Consider the following 22,181-nt stretch of genomic DNA (forward strand, 5'->3'; position numbering starts at 1 on the left):
TTTTTTTTTTTCTGTCTACTTCTATTCTATTCTGGGAGCTCAAACGTCATCTCTCTCTTCAGCCTGCTCATGGCTCTTGATAGCAAACTACTTTTGAGCATGCACTGGTTCGTAAATGATGTCAGGAACTATTAATGCATGCATCACTTTCGCGCTGTTACACACTACGACGAAGCTTACGGATGCTTTTCCAGTTGTTCCCAGTAGGAAAGCCGCTTGAATATGCGTAGCTTGTTTTGCACTATCGTTTTTCTAAAATCGCCCTCACATATTCTTTTTCTTTGCATAGGGTGGCGCCTATCTCGGTGTTCAAGATATCCTCGCCCTGGAACTCTGGGCCGGGGCCGACGCCCGCCGGCGGGCCCCCGGCGCAGCAACAGCCCCTCTCGGACCCGGGCTCCGACGACTCCAATTCCAAGGACGGACCTGCAGGTCGCCACGGCATCAATGACGTTTCCAACTCGGATGCCGAGGGAGTCTGGAGCCCCGATATCGAGCAGAGCTTCCAGGAGGCTCTCGCCATCTATCCACCATGCGGACGCCGCAAAATCATCCTTTCCGACGAGGGCAAGATGTACGGTACGTATCTGTGTGCATCAATCGCATTCACTGATGACAAGACGGTGGGAATGGGCTCGAAACTACCGTAGTTTTAGGATCTTCCGGTGGCTCCGGACCTCTTACGCCTCTGTGGCCGCGCGAACAGATTTCTTGATTGACTGACTGGACAGCGGCTGTTCTTGATGTAATAGCAACTCGTGGAATGAAAGGGTATGGTTTTAGCAGAAATAGTATTTTCGGAGTTAAAGACAGCTGTTATGATAAACAATTAAGCACAGTTATGTTTGTTTGTCGACTAGCGCTTACCTGAAGAGTCCGGCTAAAGCTGCTATAAAGAGTCCAGCTTTATGTCTCTGTGGCCGCGGACAGGTTCCTCGACTGGCTGACTGGACAGCGGTGGCTGTATTTTCGAAGTTAAAGGCAGTTGTAATGACATACACGTGTATAACGATCACGTTCAATTTAGCGACTAGCGCTTACCACAAGAGCCCCACTTTACGGCTCTGTGACCGTGGACAGGTGGAGCCTGGACCCTTATGATTACCGGTCAGGGATGCTGGGTTGGTCTAGGATGGACTGCTGTCTCGGGCACTCATTGGCTTTTTTTCGTGAATTTCATCGTACGTTAGGTGTTTGAAGGTCATGTGTTTGTGCCGTCATATAAATGGAGCTTGCCCAGGCTCTACGTCTATCTGTATAATGATCATGTTCATTTACCAAGCAGCGCTTACTGCAACAATTCTGTTAAAGGTTAAGGCACATTTACGTGACGTAGTGCTTCTCACTTCCAACAGTCTTGTGAGACGGTGAGCACGCAAAAGCACCTCAGAAGGTCAACCAGTTCTTTCGCACCCATTCGCTTCAAGGATTTCGAGAGACTTGGCTTATCGTTATGCAACGTAACCTCTGTCTCCTAGCGTAAAAAAAGAAAAAAGAAATGCTGAAGACAGGAATGCTACAAGCGGGTGAACGGGTATGATTTTTCTCCAGATCTTTTTCAGTAAATTAAGTTACCAGGAGCAGTAGACGCCCAACACGGTTGGCTAGTTCGCACGACACCGGCGTTTATGTTAATTACGTTAGGTATTACATAGATACGTGCAAAATTACGAAGAGACTTCGAAGAACCGAGACCTTAAAACGTTCACGGCAATATTGACTGGCTCGACAAACGATATAAAGGAGAACAAGCGCCGCCCACATATTGCGCGATTGGCTGTCTTCTACCTTTGCTTCGACCAATCCGGAGCCGAATGAAATAAAATGGCTCGATTGGAAAAGATGAATTTTTACCTCTGTCTCGGTGTTTCTGTAGTGGAAGAGCTATTTCTTTTCCTAACGTATTAACTGCATTGAAGCCGAGTGTCGCCATCTTCGGTATTCCTTCTTGCGCGAACGGTCCCTCTCACATTTAACACAGCTAGGCTTTATGTGTCTGTACAAATACCTCTATAAACGTGCGCGCATACAGTACTTAGTGTGTCCACAAACATTTTTAACCAGTGGTAGATCTCAAGGACTGAGGTACTTCACGTAAAATCCATTCTGCTGCAGTGGTCACATGACGGTCTAGAAGCCCTCATATTGTCGTTCTGGAGTACTTTCTGAAAATTTCTGCCCAGGGTCACAGCAGCCAAACAAGCCAACATTTTTCATGGTCACTTAGCTTACCTCCTCCTAGTGATTAAATGGTCTCAGAAACGCCACCGCTGATAATTCGTGTCTGGCGCCTCGGATATTAGATAGTTTTAGTACATCGTACGCTATCGCCTTTGCGTACGTAAGGGATAGCGTTGGTGGGTCTGCGCACGCCCATAGCCGAAACAGAGCTTCGCGCAGTGCGCAAGAACCACCACGCTATTCTATACGTACGCAAAGGCGACAGCGTACGTTATACTAAAACTCACTAATGTTTGTACGTTTAAGAGCCTGTTAAAGCTTTTACAGGGTCCATTCTATGAGAGAAAGAAAATAAAATGAATAAACGTGCGTACTGATACTCAAAGCGTCACATGCCTTTCTGCGTGGTTGTTATTGCGAATACTGTCTGCGTCTGACTCCTCCACTTTATGGCACTGCATGGCGATTAGGGGAGTTAGGTGTGGGCAGTCGTTCGTGCCGTGATGCAATAATTCGGCTTATCACTCGAATTATGTGCTTTCGTTTTACCCAGTATATTGGTGACAATAGAGATGAATGACTCTCAAGAGGTACGGATCCAGTGGGGCATCTGTGAATGGAGGAGCGCTTAAACAACTGTTACGCCACCTCTGTTGACGAAGGGGGATCCACACCAACAAAGGGAACATATATACGGGAAGCCAGGATGATGAACGAACTTAATAACCACGAAGCGTGCAGATAACTCTGCCATTTGTCCATCGACACTCAAGCCGATGAAAACGAGCCAGACAAAACTGACGCGACCGAAATCCAGTTATCTTGCCATCACGTTTACAGAGCTCCGCAGGACCATTCTGGTGCCATGTACCGCAGTCTCTTTCTTGGTCTTGATTATAGTCGTCCAGAGCAGATAGCATTTTCAACTGATACACCATACAACAATCGCGTTCATTGTGACTAGACATGCAGCTGCCGAGTGCTAGGCCCCTGGTGCAGACCAAACATGTCGGCGGCAGTTGCCGGCTTCCTCGCTGCTTCGGTTGGGGAAGAAGAGAAAGCTGGGATGTAGAATTTCAATTTGGAAGGCCTTCTCCCGTTCCTGCGAATATAGCGACGGCAGCGTCGGGCGAGAGGCATTCCGGACATTCCAGCGAGCCGGTCTCCCGCGCAACGGGCCTGGCTGATGAGCCGCCGTTCCGTAATTGCGCATTCCTGGCATTCCAAAGCGACGCACGCACGTACACGCTGACGCAGCAGATGGTGGTGGGGGCGCTGCCATCCGGTCCTCACCCAGGCTTGCACCCATCTTTGTAAGTATCGACCGCGAAGGCGCTGTTGTCGCTGCGGTGTTCAAAGCAGATGTGCGTTGCCCGCGTTGAGCTCTTCGCTGCGCATGGGTACGTTGGTGGGGGGTCCTTTGAAATGGTCGAGATGGCCTCGAAACAGATGCTTGTCACGTGTCCTGGGAGGGGTGTAACTTTTGGGAACACTAATTCACGGTCCGCACAGAAACTTGCACATCAGTTTTTTTCTTTTACGTGCTTGTGGCATAGACCTGTGCAGTAAGCGACGTTCTCGGAAGTACTCAAAATCTTTAACGAAACAGCGAAGTCTGAAAGTTTTGATATGGGTTTCATGTGCATTTTTTTTTCTTTTTCAAAAAAAGAACTCGACCATAAGTCGAATCTGGTCTGGAACGCAAGGACGAGACATGAAACGCCAAGCATCATTTGAAAACAGCGCCGTAGCCCGAGAGGATGGTTTTGGAGGTTCATACCCCCCGAAAAACGAAGGTGAAATCGTCTCCCTCATGCAAAATCCCCGTAGAACTCCTTTTCTCGCTACACTACTGTTTCAAAACCATTTTATAAGGTATGGACTCACTTGCAAGCAGTAGCGCCGCCAGACAAATATTCTGGTATTGGCTTCTGTGGCAACATTGCATGGGGAAGAGGATTTGGCCCCCGTCCTCCTTTTCCCGAATCCACTACCAAAGGTGTTCGTGGGGTTTGAACCCGCGTCCTCCTCTGGTTTCGTATGTGCTTGCATGGCCTGCCCTGCACTGCACAATGTCTAACCAAAACTGGAGCAACAACCCCCCCTCCATAGTCCCACCCCTCCATCAGGAAAAACATTCCACAAACTCCTGCATACTCTTCGTTCGTTCTTGTTAGTTGTTGCATTTGTTAACTTAACAATCGAGAAGTTCACTTGAGTGCACTTGTCATTGAAATCGACATGAAGGAGCACGTTGAGTGTTTGCAGAGATAGTCGGAGCTGCACCGTAGCATGTCCGTATAGAGGAGTTTGAAGACGAGCAACAAAAAGTCTTTCGTTGATGTAAATGAAAGGAAGAGACAGAACATGTGAAACAGGTAAAAAAAAAAACACAAGAAAGAAAAACACAAAAAAACTCAGTCATCAAGCATGAGAACAAGCGGGGACGATCTGGCGTCTGCGTCGGATATTCCCGCGTCAAAGATTCCAACGTCACGGCTTCCTTTCGATCTGTTTTCGACCGTAGCAAGAATGCGTCTGGAATGTCAGCACAAGTATTACTTTTCTCCCTCTCCTTTATCCGCTTTTTTACTAGCAGTGTTGTTCGTTTTGTTCGCCTGGACGAGGCGAGGAAAGGGATTGGTTGTAGCGAAAAGGAGGAGGTCGAAATCTGTTGCCACGGATGACACGCCGCACAATACAAAGTGCACAACGGATGGCTTTTCCTTTATCTAGTGCGTACTATTTCCTGTTTCGATGCCCAAGATCGCTAGCTGTTAATTTGTCCCCTGAAAAGGCTGCATCAACGCGAAAAAGGGTCTATAGTGTCCTTGCAGGGTTCTCTCGCTGCACGATACCATTTATTACTGCTATTCCATCAGGAATAATCGTAAATGCCTATTCGTGAAACATGCAGAAAATCAATATACAGACACAAAAAGAAGCTTTCCAGATACAATTCAAGCATTTTTTTTTTTCATGAAAATACGAAATCTCCTCCGGACTCCTGCCTAGAGATGCGAAGCCCCGAAAAAAAAAACCGCGGAAATTCTGGAAAAAAAAAAAGTTTTTTCGGTTTTTTTCCTCGCCTCTGGAAAAATAGCCCAAAATTTCCAGGCGACAAAATTTAAAAATGCAGATTTTCGTGCCTTTGATGCGTTCCAATTCGCCAGCAGTGCCTTAGGTGCCTCTAATCCGCCAACAACCACCAACTTAGAGCGCCGCCTGGCTGCTCCAAGCGATCGCCATCGCGTTCACATAATGTCGGAGTTCTGGTCGGAGTGGACGAGTTGTTCCAATTACCTATCGCTGAGTAGACAGCAGTCTCATGGGATGCTCTGCTCTGCATTTATGCCTAGAGGGTGAATACTACTAAAGTTTCTAGCTCATTGTATGCTGTAGCTTGGCCGGCAATGCTCGACTCAGCAGTAACCGCGTTTGTTTCCATTTTCCCCAATTTTTCGAAAAAAAAAAAAACAGAAAAGAAACCTTTTTTTTTTCGAGCGATTCAAAATTTCCGGAAATTTTGCATCTCTACTCCTGCATGCAGTCACCCCGACACTCACACTTAAAACGCTAAGATTGGGGAGCAGTAACGCTTACTGGGGTTCTGGCAGTCGCCACACTGCAAGACAACGAGGGAATACAACGTCTTGCAAGTGCGTTAAAGCGCTATACCAGCTCGCGTGGCGTAGTGGTTAGCATGGTCGCTTTCCACGCCGAGGCTGGGAGGTGACGCGGGTTCGAACCTCCGCACCGGCTGTGCTGTGTGAGGTTGTTCCTGGGTTTTCCTGCAGACTTTCTAGGCGAATGTCGGCACTATTCCCCCTGAAGTGGGCCCAGGACGCACACTGATCCCCTGTCCCCACTCCAGCTTGCTGTCCTGTCAACGTTTGTACGCCGTTCATAGCCACAGTTGGTTCGCGGCGCTAACACGGAATTAAAAAAAAAAGTAGCACTTTCATGCGTTAAAGGTCTTTCACTTCCATCTTCGGAACGCGGGGAAGCCCGCAACTTGTGCCGTCAAGTCGCAGCTGGCCAACTCTGCTTTATGTTGAAAAACATATTTCTTAAAAAATTCGGTGTTAGCGCCTCGAAGCGACTGTGGTCATGAGCGGCGTAGAGACATGAACAGATGGAGGGATCACAGCAGTGAGGAGTGGGGGACAGGGGGAGTTAGTATGCGTCCTGGGCCGACTTCAGGGTGCCGACATTCGTCTGGAAAGTCTGCCGGAAAACCCAGGAACTGAGAAGATCTATTCTAAAGCAGCAGAGCAAGCCCCTCCATAAAGTTTCCTTAGTTGTACGACAAATATCATCCGTCCTTACACAAGCATAGCTGACCTGTAGGGTTCACCAGAGGTCTTTGGTCGGTGCGGGCGTTCTTGAATCCTACGCGCTCCTTTTGAGATACCCGAATTGGGGACGTTCACGTTACCACGTGACGACGAGACATTCCGAACAAGTGGACCAAGGCGTGGCATCAACTGACTCGGCCGAAGCGCATACGTTCAGTGCCGCGCCGTATCCCCAGCAGACGAATTTTCAGTGGCCAATCACAGCTAACCTTCCCTCGACGTCACAACAAGCAGATCGGGCCGCGCTCCCAAGGTTTCGCCGCTTCGCGCATTGCCGATTTTTTCTAGGCGGTTCAGGAAAAAAGCCACGAGTGGCGCGACAGTCAGTTGGAGGCCCTGCGCGATTTCCCGGCGTGACGTAATCGGGAGCGTGTGACGTAGCATCACCCTAACGAGAAACCGTTGAGGTCCATCCTCCATGGTCACGAAGTGACGTCAGAATCCCTCATTTTAATCACGGGTCCTCTGAAGAATGGGAGTGCTGGAGTGTGTGTAAAGGCCGAAACGCATGGAACGTTTTCTCAGCGTTAAAAAACGTCGCGTGCACGCCGTGGCCTTGTACGCGCGGCGAAGAAACGGCCGCACGACCGGACGACCACACGAAACGCGTGGCACGCGTACAGAGCGAGTGACGCACACCGCTGCTGCCATATTCTAATGGAACGAATTCGAACCCACACCTTCTGATTGCTGGTCAGAGATGCTTGCGCCATGCTAGCTACCCTCTCTTTAAACGAACCAAGCCACGCTAGGAAACACGGCCACAGAAACGTTGCGATATTCGTCGACCACAAGCGTTTGTTGTTTTCTACGGTTTCTGGGTTAATTCGTTCCAGACGTCGTTGAAATGTACAAGTAAAATTTAGTGTGGTGTAGATAGTTTCAAAATGTATGCGAGTTACTCATACGCAACTTTGCCGCACGGCGTCCATCGCTCTGTCCACTCCTCGGAAAACGCGCCCGGACGCGCGCGAATACTATATCTGCAGTCGGCAGACTTCGGCGTATACACACTGCGCGCGTCGGAAAACTGGTTTTCCGAGGTCACACGCACACCGAGCGCGCGTCGCGAAAGCGTCCGAAAAACTCTCCACGCGGTTGGGCTTGAAGATCACAGACCTCGCGCACATGCGCGCGCGATACAGCCAGCTACGATTATTGTTACGATTATTGCAAGAGCGCTCCTTGCGCCAGAAAACTCCAAACTCCAATTGCAAGAGCGCTGTGACTTGCTGCAGGATATGCTGCAGGATATGCCGCAGGCAAAACCATTTGCAAACTGAAAGAATTGCGTTGTATTTATTTATTTTTTTCAGTATCTATAAACTCTGCATTCAGCCAATGATGCAGTGTCTCATGCTTTCCACAGTAACTTCTGATAATACCATAATTTCATAAATTTTCGCCTAGATGTTTGTTAGATCAACAAAAACAAGCTGGCCTATGTGCCATAGCATCAAAGTGTACACTAGGGTCATACCTATCTGTGCTTATCTGGGCATAGCTTTTTCTTTGTTGCTCTTTTCCCCTAAGTAAATAAGGGAAAGGTAGCAGACAAAGCACACCCTCGTATTGGAAACAACCATTATTATTGAGACCTCATTTTGCGGTTGCATTGTGTATCGGCGTGGCGATACAGCTTTGGAGAACGGCGCTTACCTCCGGCTAGAAGTAATGCAGCAGAATTGATTGCTGTTTACTGGTGCTAGTATTATGGAGCGTATAAAAAAAAACGGAAAAAGAAAGACAAGTCAAAAGCTGAAGAAGTGTGTGGAGCTTGGTCTTTTAGGCCCACACTTGATTGTCCCCACTGTTCTGGCTTTCGCTGCTAGATGTTACTTACAGTTGTTTTTATCTTGGGGTATGCAGGACGCAATGAGCTGATTGCAAGGTACATCAAGCTGCGGACGGGCAAGACGCGGACACGGAAGCAGGTCTCCAGCCACATCCAGGTGCTTGCCCGGAGAAAAGCTAGGGAGATTCAGTCGAAGCTAAAGGTATTTGTTTCTCTTCAGAATATACTTTTCATGTATATGCAGCAAGAAAAGCTGATGTTTTACATTACATGTGACTAGTACATTTGGAGCTGCTTTATTATTCACTTTCGCTGGCCATGGGCAGATTGGGAAACAGCTGTGTCAATAAAGTAATATTCATCAGTAAACTGTACTAATGTATCAGGGCAACAAGCTGCGGAGAGGAGGTACCCTCTATCGAAACGTTATTTAGAAATTCAGCATGTGCACAATGCCTGCTATTCTTAGCAGGACTTCACCATCTGATTTTGAGAAAACTATCACTGAAGGAAAAGACAGACAAAAATAAAACATCTGTCTTTTCAAACCTTTTCATCTGCACTTTACAAATCGCTGCCAACTTTTCCACATCTTCCAGGATACTGCAGCCAAGGAGAAGGCCCTGCAATCACTCACATCATTGTCCTCAGCACAAATTGTGTCAGCGACTGCAATGCAAAACAAAGCTGGACTAGCAGCATTAGTTCCGCCGGTTACCTACACAGGAGCACCTGTGAGTAAAAGAATCTCATCAGAGATAGGAATTTAGTAACAAGTTACTAGCCAGTGATTATTCTGGTCTTTTTGCGGTCCATGGTGTTGCTTTATGGTAAGCAAAGTTTGTTAGAGGTCTTTCGGGAACTTACTGCAATACGGATTTGAATCCAAGATGAGTGCTTTCTGAGGTGTCAAATGTTTGCAAGTAGGATCACTTGCAAGTGGTATATGAAGCAATATAACTTTGCAAAACCACTTGGCTAAGTGCTTTAACTGCAAACTAGCGCGGTAACTTCAAAAGGGAGACACAAAATTTATTTCAGGTAGGATCTACGCGATCTGACATAACATTTAACATCTTGCAGTATCTATAAAATGTTTCATCATTTTCTATATTCTGCCTCAAGTGGACAAGACAAGGTGCAAAACTTGGCAGCAATTACACTATGGTATGCATATAGTCACTGCATATACACATTTGCATAGATTCAGTGTTAAATAATTTTGCTGGATGACAGTTGCACTCATGCAACATCAGAACATGTATTGTTCATCAAGAAAGAGCAACACCACGAAGAACACACTTCGGCTACATTTAGTAGTGTGCTGTGTGAATAATCACTTTAAAACGGAAGTGGATATGGCGCAAATAGATATATAACCAAAACGAATACAAAGCAGATAGTTTATATCCAAATCGAATACACATTTAGCATACATACAGATATACAACATATGTGCCTGATATATGTGTAATGGTGTTTGAATGACGCAGCACTTACTGTATCGTTCTGTGGCATTTTCTGGCTTATCTGTGCAGCTTTGTTTCGAATATAGTACATATTTCATATTCAGTTAAAAATTCCAATCGAGTGCACAATTCTTCGCTTCAGTTTCAAAAACTCCAAATGTTCGTACAGACCTTACACTTAGTTGTCAATGAAATTTGAGCTTACTTGGTTTCTTTGTTTTTATTCATGCAGTTCTGGCAACCTACAATTGGTCAGCCTGGAACTTCAGAAGAGTGAGTACAATCTAACTTTTTTTCATCAGACTTGTCCACGTGCACACTTGTGATAGTGTGTGAGCATGCATTCAAGATTACGTCTTCCCGCTGACTTTATGGCTTGCCTTTGCTTGTATATTTTTCATTGGTATCATGCCAAAATCAATCAGTTTTTTCGAATTGGCTGTAGCTAACTACTCTTTTCGTATATAGTATCAGGTTGAATGGGAATCATTGCTGTTGGCCTCCGCTGTTTGTTGCTCTGCATGTGTACTAATTCCTTGAGTTAACTTTAGATGCAAATTGATGCATCACCACATCATTACTGAGGTGAGATGATGGGATGTTGATTTCCTTGCACATGGCATGTCTACATTGTTGTCATATGACACCTGACATTATGTAGATCTGCAATGAGCCTGTGTAGAGCATAATGGTGGCAAACATTCGGATCCACTCTCGTATGCGCTCAGTATTAACACAATGCATGAAGTAGTAGTTCATTACTTAGCACCAATGCGTTTCTCATACTTTTGTGTGCCATATAAGCAGTACAAATGTAGGGCTCGAAATCCAGGGATTTCAAGATTTTTAAGTGTGGATCCCGGGCCGGGATTGGGATTTTTATTCAGCAGTCCCCAGGTTACTGTATAGGACTGTTTCCACCTGCACATCCATGCTATCACAAATTGTGATACAGTGCGCGTTTCCTGTCATCCCAACGGAACTTTCTAGTGAAAAAATAAAATGAAAGCTCATTGGGCAAAAGTTTCGCCGCATATCAAACCGACCAGTCGCACCGTGCCGGGTTATCGACTTCGCCTTGGAATGTGTCTCTTCTTGTCGTCTGTTACGGAATATATCCCTGCGGTTAGCAGTGCACGAGAAGATATTAGGTACTTATGCGGCATCTAAAATCAGTGACGTTTTTCTAATCTTCCACTGGAGTACTCTGGGGAGTGTCGCTTGTGTGTATACATGAAATGGTGCATTTTGCTCTTCTCCCCTTTTATTCATCCACAGTAACTGTTGTGGCCTGGTCTGGAGCAGCCGAGCCTAGTTTTCTGAACAGGCTGTCTCCATTTTCTCTCTTCATTTTCAAATGTACGTATTCGTGAGGATCAAAAGAACAAAAAGGATATTCTGGAGAGAGAGAGAGAGATACTGTAATACTTTGTATACTCTCATGGATCGGAAGACTCCTTCTGATTTCGTAGTTTTAATACTACTTAGGGCTGTTCTCAGCTGTGGCTTGCGTGGTTCACACGAGTCAGCAGCTAAGGCCTTTGTCATGTGTCGAGGACGATGAAGTTGGTTCGGTTTTGGATTGAAAATGAGATTTTTTTGGGTAGGAACACTTGAAACTAAAAGTCGGTAAGACGCTGTTCTTTCCTTTTCACTCGTACCACCAAATAATTCCACCAAACTGTCAAGGAACCCGAAATCCCGAGATTTCGGGACATGTAATTTTGCAGAAATCCCGGGATTCGAACCCTATACAAATGTAATTCGAATATCTGCACAGTTGCACACTTGTGCCGCATTGTACCAAATACCTGGGTGCGTGACATATGGCCTTTTCGTGTCTTCTGCAGTGTGAAGCCATTTGCAGCGCAGCCCTACTCCCTGCAGACCCCCAAGGCCCCCCCCTCGGGAGCGGCGGTGGACCTGCTACCGCACTCGGCAATCCCTCCGTCCTGGGAGGGCCGCTCTATTGCTACGCACAAGCTGCGCCTCGTCGAGTTTTCTGCCTTTATGGAGCAGCAGCAAGACGCTGACACAGTGAGTACAGCGTGGTGTCAAATGATTGATGGGTCTTACTGAAATCTTTGTGTATGTACGTCCATTTCAAATGCAGTATGTTGCTAAATGATGGAACTAATTGCTTACCTCTATCTCCTTTCAGTGTAACAAGCACCTTTTTGTTCACATAGGTGGACCCCCAACATATTCAGATCCACTTTTAGAGGTATGATTCATACGTCCTTTTCTTAGTTCCCATGCATCTATGATAGAAATATGTATGCCATGCAGCATGGCATACATGTTTCTAGCAGGATGCAAGCCAACTGGTGCAAACTTTGTGTAGGTGTCATATGCTAGAAACTGAGGCAACGAAACAGCACACACTCAACACACCGACTCAGTCTTGAGCCGGTGTGAGTTGTGTGTGTTCTGTTGCCTCAGTCTCAAGGATATGACCTTGGGGAAGTATCTGCTGTTTTTGTGTCTTAGCTGATACGATACTTAGCAAATCGCTACTGAAAGTAGAGATGCAGTGATATTCAATTTCGCATGTTTTGTGTTTCACATTTGATCTTGTCTCTGTTGTAGGCTGTCGATATCAGGCAAATTTATGACAAGTTTCCTGAGAAAAAGGGGGGCCTTAAGGAATTGTATGACAAGGGACCTCAAGATGCCTTCTTTCTTGTCAAGTTCTGGGCTGATCTCAACACCAGCATTCAAGATGAGGCTGGTGTATTTTACGGCGTTACTAGTCAGTAAGTATACACTTATTCATCATGTTTTATAAGCCAGCACAAGGACATACTTCCCTACCAATACACCGTCTATCTGCATGCAGACATTGCTATCAAAGGGCAGCTCTACCAAGTATATGTTGAGAATGCTGGGCCGGACACATATACAGGCTTATACGTTTAAGCAATCTTACGTTTCAAAGCACTGTGCATATTTTTTTGCTCAAATAATCTGAAACACTATTCGAAATACACTATAAAGAAAAATGACACTATGAAGAGACAATACAAATTACACTATAAATAGACACTACAAAAAGAACTGGAAGAAATTAACTTGGCACTCCTGCAGAATGAAACGTATGTCTCGCAAAGCTGTATGAATCGTTGGACATTGTCAATAGTTTGAAGTACATGCAAGTTTGCAGTACTGCAAACTTACATGTACTTACACTGTACAGACCTGAAAAAAAAAAAAGAAGATAAGAAAACAGTGGTTAATAGCAAGTTAGTGAGTTGATAGTTCTGTTTGATGCACTAGATTGAATATCTATCACGATATACGTGGTCCTAGAAAAAGGGATGGACTTCCGAGTACGTGTAGCTGGTTTAGAGGGCTTCATTTTTCACGCTTCTGAGGCCTGTTGGTGGAACATGTGTTGTACAAGTGGTTCATTTTGCAGTTTTTGAAGCTTAAAAAGAGTGAATCTTTCCTAAAAAGTCTGGGCTCTATCACTTCAATCAATTTTTGTGGCCTCTGACAGTCCGAAGAATCAGTCAGCAGCTGTACTTTGTTGCGGGATTGATGCTCATTGAATGATTTTTGTTTTTCAGGTATGAAAGTAACGAAAATATGACAATAACCTGCTCTACCAAAGTTTGTTCATTTGGAAAGCAAGTTGTTGAAAAGGTTGAGGTATGTGTTCGTTATTCTGATGATTGAAATAGTTTGTGGTAATTATTAGCAAAGTCGTCCAAAAATAGAAGCCGACCATGGATCAGAATAGATCACACATTATGTCAATCACACATTGCGTCATTCTGTGGGCTGTACTTGCCTGTCTTTCCCTACCTTCGGCTGGCGCTCATTCCCACCCCTCTCCACTGCTCCATGATAAGGTGCTACATGTTATGTCCACTGCTAACATAATGCTCAGTGCTTGCTTCAGCATCTACATTGTTCCTTTAATTCCATTATTCTTCTATGATGAAACTTGGTTAAAACAATTTACTGGAGATTACGATGTATCGTATTTGACTGCATATTGTCATGAAGCGAAATGTGTCGTCGAGTCGTCGAATAAACAGCGAATGGTTTATTAGACTACTTGGTAGCAAAACACAAGAGTGGTAGCTCTCAAGAATAAATGCTCCAGCTTGGATGAGATGTACCGTTTCGTGCCTGTCCTGGAAGTTTCGCGGTGATGATTCGTGGCGTTGCCTCCTCCATAGACGTGGCATCGTCTCGATGCAGTTTCTTCTCCTTCTTTTTTTTTTTGTCATGTTGTCTCCTTCCAGCCAGTCTTCAGCGCTACCTGCTGTAGTACGGCTTGAGTCGAACGACGTGAACTATTTCAGTCCTCGGGGGTCGTCGAGAGGGAACGCTGCCCTCAGGTATGCAAGGACTCACTTCGTAACCCAGGTCTCCAATGCGTCGAAGTACTTTGTAGGGACCGAAGTACCGCTTCAGTAGCTTCTTGCTCAGGCCGAATGAGTCGTACTTCTTCGATAAGTAGACAGCCCGCAAGTTCGCGAGGTCAATGCGCATGACGTCACAGTGAAGTTTCTAGGACGCTCCTGGTTGGCCGGAGGAACCATGTGCGCGCTTCAAGAAGGTAAACAAAGGAACATTCGATGCACCAGAGTGCCCCTGGGGAGGGCTAAAACAGCTCTAATTTCTGTGTTAGAGGTCCCACTTTTCGTTGGGGATGATCTTGGTCTATCGACAGAAGACAAACGGAAGTTTAGCGCAATATGTTTGCTGAGGTTTGAACTATTCGGCTCTCGTATAAGTTCGTTCATGCGAGCATCCTGCAAATATTTTTCCCGTTTTGATCAAATTACAGTCTCACGGAGTAGACAGCTATCTAGGGCGAACTGCGGGTGCCCTCGTAGAAATGATAAATTTAGTCACGTGACAGGTACAATAGTCTAAACTACCGTGAACGACAGGACAACAACAATGCTGCCTCAGCACGCGTGCGAACTTGCATCTAACACTGTGAGACAACTGGGAGCCTGATATTGCGGCAGTGGCACTCAGACGGACAGTGATTAGACTCGTTCCTGGTAAAGTGTGAGACCTCACTGTTATTAGACGTTAGAACTTCTATGGCGCCACTCAAAATAGCACATTAAACTGCGACCTGCCATGGTGCTCTTCGTTTCCGCCACGAAGGCAGAGGCTTCGTAGTGCACCGTGGTTGCACTGTGCACAGTGCACGTGGTAGTGCACAACAAGTGCGTAGATATTAAATAAACACATTTTGAATATCAGGTTTCCGTAGCTGCGGAGTGTCCGGCGACAACGAGATCAGCATGATGTCACTCCCTAGTGGGAGGAGTGAGAGGGCATCCCTCTCACTCACAGTATGAGAGAGGGAATTCCGGCTTACTCTCACCATCCAACATCTGCTCTTTTAATGTATCCCATCAAATACAGTGGAACACCTTTATAGTGAACTGGTCGGGACCAAGCCATTTACTATACCAGGAACAATTTTTATTATAACAGGTCCACTAACTGGCACATTGGCTGCACGCCCTTAAAAAAACACTCGAGTAACGCTGTTTCGACAGTGTTTTTAGATTCTTGCAGCTTTTCCGTTTCCCACTTTTGCCATTCGCAAATGCGTCTTCAATTCGCTTAACCAGAACTGACATCGTTGCTGACGAGACACCAAGTCATCTGCAGTTTGTTTTCACGTTCGTGACAATTTCATTCTTGACAAACAAACACATGCAAACTGTGCAGTACAAGTGACACAAACGTGTGGAGGCTCCATTGAAGGCGGCAGTTGCAATGACAGCACACGCAGCGCCACCTCTAATGCATCCATGCCTCGTTTTGGTGTTTTGGTCTATTTCTCGTGCTCCAATGCCTCTTACGGCAGCGACCACACCAAATAATTTTTACTATAACTGGTATCTTGTGTCATTGTGGCTTACTATACCAGTGTACGTTAAGCCATAGAAGGTGCAATAATTCAGTCGGGAGTGGTGCTTGCATATGCAATAACCGGGTTTTTACTAAATTCGGATTTACAATACCGTTACAATACAGAGTTACAATAACATGGTTCTGCTGTAGGAGTCAAAATGCGCCACTATTTTGCATGAGATTTTCTATACCATGGTCAGTGGTCAGCGAGGAATGAAATGACACCATAGTTACAAAAATCGACTGGAACGGATGCGACCCTCACTGTAAGCTCTTCCTATGGCCCTTAAGCAAGGTGACACGCAAAAAAGAAAAATGGAAAAGGAGAGAAAAGTTTGGTGTGAAGTTTGAAGTTCAAACCAACTGCTCCGCTTTATCCCAGTGGTTTGGTGTGACTCTGATAAGGAAAAACTGAGCGATGATGTCAGCATGGCAAAATAGGACATGCAATGACAATAACTCAGTATGCCAACCTGGAATAATACATTGACATCATAATGTTGAGTGGCGTAGCGTAGGACAATACACGTCTTTGCTGTCATTGGTGCCACAACAGCTCCATTTTGTGCTCTTTTTATTGCAGACCGAGTATGCAAGGTTTGAAAATGGTAGATTTGTGTACAGGATTCATCGCTCCCCCATGTGCGAATACATGATAAACTTCATCCACAAGCTGAAACATCTTCCAGAAAAGTACATGATGAATAGTGTGCTGGAAAACTTCACAATACTTCAAGTGAGTACTTGCAGGAAACTTTTATAATATGTCAGGTAGGTTCCTGTGAAGCCACTTTAGTGTTGCATGGTAATAATGCCCATTTTGCTTCTAACATATCGAACTTCCTCTCACCAAAACCCATTCACACATTGATACTACACACTGCAGACAAGCTTCCTTAGTTCGTTAATGTTTTTGCTATTTATTCATCGTTAAACTAGATGGTGATAGATAGTCCAGTCTCACTTTAGTAATCACTTGACATCAGCAATACAGTCAAACTCCTTTAGAGCGAAAGCCTTTTTAATGAAAATACTATTTGATTTTTTTTCACCGTCCTGACAGAGGCCCCATAGGGCTAAAGTATTTTTCAAACATTTAGTACAAATTTCTTTACAACGAAAATACATTAATAACAAACAAAAATGCGGCCCCTTCAACGTAATTTCCAACACATACAACGAAGTTCCCCAGGGGAGTTAGGCGGATTTGATGAGGATTATATCAATCATTGTTGTATTGTCACAATGGGGCGCATCGTACCCTATGTCCAGTTGCAAACGGTCAAATGGTAGTCACTTCGTTTTCTCAGTTCACGTGAGATTGTGTTCTGTGGAGAACTGTCTCGATTTTGTCCTGGTACAACATGAGAACAGGCTTATGGAGGGAGGATGATGAGACAGAGAATGTTGTTGTTGCTGCTATTTCGAAAATATAAGTAAAAAATATAAGTCGCCGTCTGCTATGCAAAGCCCGTTGTACTACTACGATAAAAAAATCTGGAAATCAGTGGCTGCACGTAAAATATATATGTAGTTATCAAGCATGCTGTGGAGGACCATTGCATACTGGTAGGGGCACTCCAGAAACAGTGCAGGGAAGCGACATGCTTTAGAGATGACACAGTTCGTCTAGACAAGACATCAGCTGCTGACCGCTGCAGCGCTACCCATACTTTGTGCATGCTTCCTATAGTGTCTGCTAGAAAGTGTCATCGTTAACACAAGTTGCGTAAATTTAAATACTTAGAGCGTTTGCTCATATATCTGAATTTTTTATGTTGGACATGAAAAATTTCTCAGTTCTTGCCTCTAAAAGGAGGTCAAGGTGATTTACAACAGCTGACATTAATTAATTCTTTGAATTAATTTCCCAAGGTGGTTACCAATCGTGACACTCAAGAGACACTGCTGTGCATTGCCTATGTATTTGAAGTCTCAACGAGCGTCCACGGGGCTCAGCATCACATCTATCGCCTTGTCAAAGACTGAGGACAGTTGGTGCAGACTCCAACCTCTGTCATCAGGATGCCTCTTAGTGCCTCATCCAACATGCAAATCACATGGAAACAGATGAACATTTGTACATATATGCCAAAACCCACCTCACTACCTTACAAACCATGTGGGACTGTACGCCGTAAGGCTGCTCTTGTCTTTCGCTCTGGATGCTTAGCAACCATGGGCTTCACTTGGTGCGTGCATGTCAGGATGCATTGTGTTATGTGTATATCTCTGTTTCTGCATAGCTTTGGACATGGCTGAATGTATAGCTCTCAACCAACAAAAAGAGATAGTGATACATAGGAGGCAGTGATCAATTAAGATTTCTAAAATGGAAGATGTTGCCTTGAAGCAATAGTAAATACAGTACCACCTAGTCATTTTGCATTTGGCTTCATGGATTACAAACTTCAAATAAAGTAGTTGAGGAGAAGCAGGCTAAGATCAAAGGCACACAACATTTCTAGACTTCATGTTGATAAATTCTTACAAGCCACAAGGTTACATCAATTGAATATATTGGACATTTTGGATCGGTAATTGTGTTACGCATTAAACATGAGAAAGTGGAGCATGTTAGTCCCATAAGTTCTGAGGTTAACATTTTATGGTCCCTTGCTACATTGCTGAAATCTCTCTAGCTGACCTGCATCCATACCAACAATGCCTACAGCCATGCCGCTTACGTTGCACTGCCTGCCTTCAATTCTGATAGCCGTTGAGTCTTTGTTGTGTTACCTTGCAACACGACTGTTGTCGTCCATTTGTGCGCTGCCTTAATGCAAGTAGTAAATAAGGAGCTTTTAAACACTCTAAAGGCAAGTGCACTGTCACAGAAAGCTGCTTGAGTGTGGGGGAATTATGGAGCATAGATTGTTCCAGTTTTATGCTATTTTAGATTAGTGTGGGATATGCATGTAAGCATTGCTCCAAAGCAATGATATGTCAAAGGTGCATTATTGAAAATGTAGATAGTTTGCCGTGACTTTGTGTTTGTGCTCGTAGGCAAGTGGGTTGTGCTTACTTTTCTGTATTCATGTTGTTTGTTTTAGTGTGCCATGAAAAGTAGATACTCCTAAATTGGACCACTGAAAAGACATTTTCGTTTCCATCTTGTATCTTTCTATCTAGCACTGCAGACTATTGCAAGGTCTTGCACAAGGTTGTAGCAAAGCTTATTTATTTTGTGCTCGGCAGCTTACTGTTCTGAGGACGAGGACTACATTGTTACAAAAAAATTGTAACACTTTGTTTTGTGAAATTACATTTACTTTCTCTGTCCTTAAACAGCTGTCATTACATTTCCCTCCTTTGTCGGATGGTGCTCATCTCTTTTAATTGCTGTGTCGATGCTTGAAATGGCTCACTATGTTGGCAGTGCCAGGTGTTCCACAAAGCTTCTGTATTGTGTAAATGTTACTTTAAAGTAGCAATAATTCTACAATGACAGTGGCATAAATGGCGGGTGCTTAGTAAAGCTGAGAATGTTTAAATAGTTAAGGCAGTTTTGCTTGTTGCAAGGCTACAATTGATTATCCTTGGCTTTAGTGGAGTTTTTTTTTAAAATCATGCTTGATGCATTGTAGAGAGAGCGGGAGATTCTTTCCAGTATTTAATATGAAGCACTGTAATTTTGCAGTATCACGCAGTCATCTAGTATGCAAACCAATCTTGTATGCTATAAATATACAACAGGGCAATCTTTATATGGCAGGCATCTTGCCATTGATCTCATTCTCCTGGATGCAGGAGGTCAGTACTCTTAACTTTTAATAAGTGGTTTGCTTCATTTCTTCATGGTGTAGTTATTCTAGAACAGCATGACACAACATTTTTCGAAGAATTGTGGTGTCGTACACAAATGGAAGTTTGAAGTCGTTGGACAAATGGAAGTAGCAATTACTTCATAATTCACAAAGCTATCTTATGCACAAGAATAATGTGAAAACCAAAAAACGAAGCATGTTTATTTTACAATAGTAACTGAGACAGAAGAAGGGGCAAGGTAGATGTACTTACCTCTTTGGAATTGATACTTATTTTTCTAGAGATTAGTGATTTAGCAGTCTTTGAGCCTCTAACATCGTGTACAGTTCTTGTGGCAAGCTGTACTTAACAATGTCTTCATTGCCTCATGGTTACCGACACATTTGCGCCACAGCAAACTTTTTTAATGCTCCGCAGACAGCAGCCATAGATTAAAAGTCAGACAGGGGACAAACCTCGAGATCTCTAGTTGCCGCAGTTGTCTTTCATTGGTAGGGCAGATTTTGGGATGTTTCCATGCTGTATTTTAGGTTGCGCAAAGGAAAGTCCACACGGTCATTGTAAATTATGTCGTGTTCCGTCTTTTACAGAAAAAATCGACTTCTTTTTAAGCTTCGCTTTTAGTGGCTCAGTGTGCACATCTTCTCTGTGCTGAAATATTTAACATCTGCATTGATTGATGATGTGAACTTCGCAACTGAACCTAACTTCGTGCCAGTGAAGATATGTTGCTTAAGTTGCATATGTTAAGTTGCTTAAGCCTGCTACATCTGAGATCAACTGGTGAAGCAACAGACAGTGGAAACATATATTCCTGAACATTTCCCTTTACATGTTAAATTAGGCAGGTTCTGCAGATGCATCATGGACACAAATAATCACAAGACGAGTGATGCGGTTTTTAAGTCCAGTTGTTGGATACTGGTGTCTTCTGTTCTGGAATTGTCAAGCATGTGTGTGCCCCAAATGTAGCAGTCACCATTAGCAATTATGTGTACCACATTTCATTTTGCATTATGCTTATTGGTTCCTAAACTGTGGCAATAAGTACGTAGAAGTCATCCATCGAAACTCCATCCAAAGAGTATTAATGCCAAATGACAAAGTGCCGTGCTAAGCCTCTCACCATGTTCATGTAGATAGACATCAACTGCGATATATGATTATTGTATTGTGCAAGTTTCATCACTGCTGAATGTAAATGCCGTTTTTGTTTGTTTTCGAAAGGTCTTATTTAATGATGACTGACTGATGGCAGCAGACAAAGTGATGCATGATATGTTTATGATCAAGCAAAGTGTTTGCCATGATCTGCTGTTCGTATACAATATATAAATATATGTAGAAACGTACATATATTTATATAGGTATATTTATCTTCAGAAGGCAAATAAACTTTTCCCTATGAAACACTTTTTATAGTCGCTTTGCAGCACCTTGGCTTCTGAATCGACACCTTTCTAGTCCTCATCTCTAATGCATATCATGTTCATGGCAGAGATGTTTTGGGTGGCTCAGGGGGAAAGATGGACGGACTTGCCTGTCATGGCCATATTTAGAACATTTGTCTTACAAATGTACAAAAGACAGGTGCTGGTCAGTGCCTGCATTCTACTTTCTTGTTTACTAATGTAAGCACATTAACATTTTGACTCCTTCAGCATTTTCAAAATTTTTCCATTTCAAAATTTATGACATTTCATGGCATCTTCCTCTTTTGTTAGTACAATTTCAACCAACCAATTTATTTGCTCTCCAAAGTCCCTGCGGAGGGTGAGGGGTAGAGTTCATGCAAAGAAACAAACAAACAAAGCAAGCACACATTCGACAGAAGTATGTGCAATATACTGTGGCAGTGGCATTGCCCGTGCTACTACAGCACAAGCACGGGCACAGCTCATAAGTTTTAAGCCAGTTGGAAACAGGCTGGGAACCAGAAGAGTCCTCGGCTCATTCCTATTGAATAATAGGAAGAAAAAATGGCAAAAATCCAGCGAAACACATGGCAGTAATGAAACCTCAAACCGTAATGTTCAGTGTGGAATTCCAAGGCTTTCTTAGAGATGTGTACCACCAGCGCTATGCATCTTCTTCTGTATGTATATCTTCGCACTGTCTTTCAGTGAACAGTGGACACACTTTCACAGTACCAGTCTGTTTCAGTAGCTTTTCGAACATCACATTGAATCGATATATGTAACATTACATTACATGTTGATCTGCTTCGTATATCTGGGGACGTTACAGAACTACAAAGCAGATGACCAAAACGTGACACACAACCTACGAAGCACGCTAGTAGAACACAGAGTGCATGTGTATGCGTGCGTGCGCGCATAGCATATGTGAAAGGAAGTGCCTCACAGGACGAGAGCCGCCGATATTGCGAACACAGACTGTTCAGTCAGACAGAAATATCTATTGACTACAGGTAATATAATTAAATAACTGTGCGAAATATCGGCGGCTGTCGTCCTGAGGCACTTCCCTTCATATTTCCTTCCCGCCTTTCTAGTCCTAATTATTATTATTCCTTACCGGTTCCCTGGATTTTCTACCCTTCTGAACATAGCGCCTCAGAAACACAGATTCGAAGGTGCTCACATTTATGCACGGTTTTAGGTGTTCAAATGCAGGATGAAAGGTACAAACCTAGAAGCTCAGCGACTGTTCGTTTGCGAAGTTCAAAATTCTAATGCCGATGGAGCTCTGTCA

General features: G+C 44.2%; 1 protein-coding gene and 1 long non-coding RNA gene across 3 annotated transcripts in view; both read left to right on the plus strand.

Moving 5' to 3' along the window:
- Positions 1-404, plus strand: part of LOC135400927 (uncharacterized) — a 66,154-nt gene extending 65,750 nt beyond the window's left edge. The window contains exon 3 of the long non-coding RNA XR_010424683.1: positions 290-404. This is a non-coding gene — a long non-coding RNA (uncharacterized LOC135400927). The remainder of the gene's footprint in view (positions 1-289) is intronic.
- Positions 405-476: 72 nt separating this feature from the next.
- Positions 477-20,880, plus strand: LOC135400925 (transcriptional enhancer factor TEF-1-like). Of its 2 annotated transcripts, XM_064632943.1 has the most exons (11): positions 477-579; positions 8,409-8,536; positions 8,934-9,068; positions 9,460-9,501; positions 10,036-10,076; positions 11,654-11,840; positions 11,965-12,027; positions 12,393-12,559; positions 13,373-13,454; positions 16,282-16,434; positions 17,574-20,880. In XM_064632943.1, the coding sequence occupies exons 1-11, from the start codon at positions 573-575 to the stop codon at positions 17,685-17,687; spliced, it is 1,119 nt and encodes a 372-aa protein (XP_064489013.1). In that variant the 5' UTR covers positions 477-572; the 3' UTR covers positions 17,688-20,880. The 2 variants fall into 2 exon arrangements, with proteins under 2 accessions (XP_064489013.1, XP_064489014.1); XM_064632944.1 differs by lacking the exon at positions 9,460-9,501.
- The last annotated feature ends 1,301 nt before the right edge of the window (positions 20,881-22,181 follow it).

This window comes from Ornithodoros turicata, chromosome 7 (assembly GCF_037126465.1).
Source record: "Ornithodoros turicata isolate Travis chromosome 7, ASM3712646v1, whole genome shotgun sequence".
NCBI lineage: Eukaryota > Metazoa > Arthropoda > Arachnida > Ixodida > Argasidae > Ornithodoros > Ornithodoros turicata.

Excerpts from the sequence above, each read along its gene's own strand:
- LOC135400925 (XM_064632943.1), top strand. Across the intron at positions 12,028-12,392 it reads ATTCAGATCCACTTTTAGAG|GCTGTCGATATCAGGCAAAT; the intron begins GTATGATTCATA and ends TCTCTGTTGTAG. Across the intron at positions 16,435-17,573 it reads AAAACTTCACAATACTTCAA|GTGGTTACCAATCGTGACAC; the intron begins GTGAGTACTTGC and ends TAATTTCCCAAG.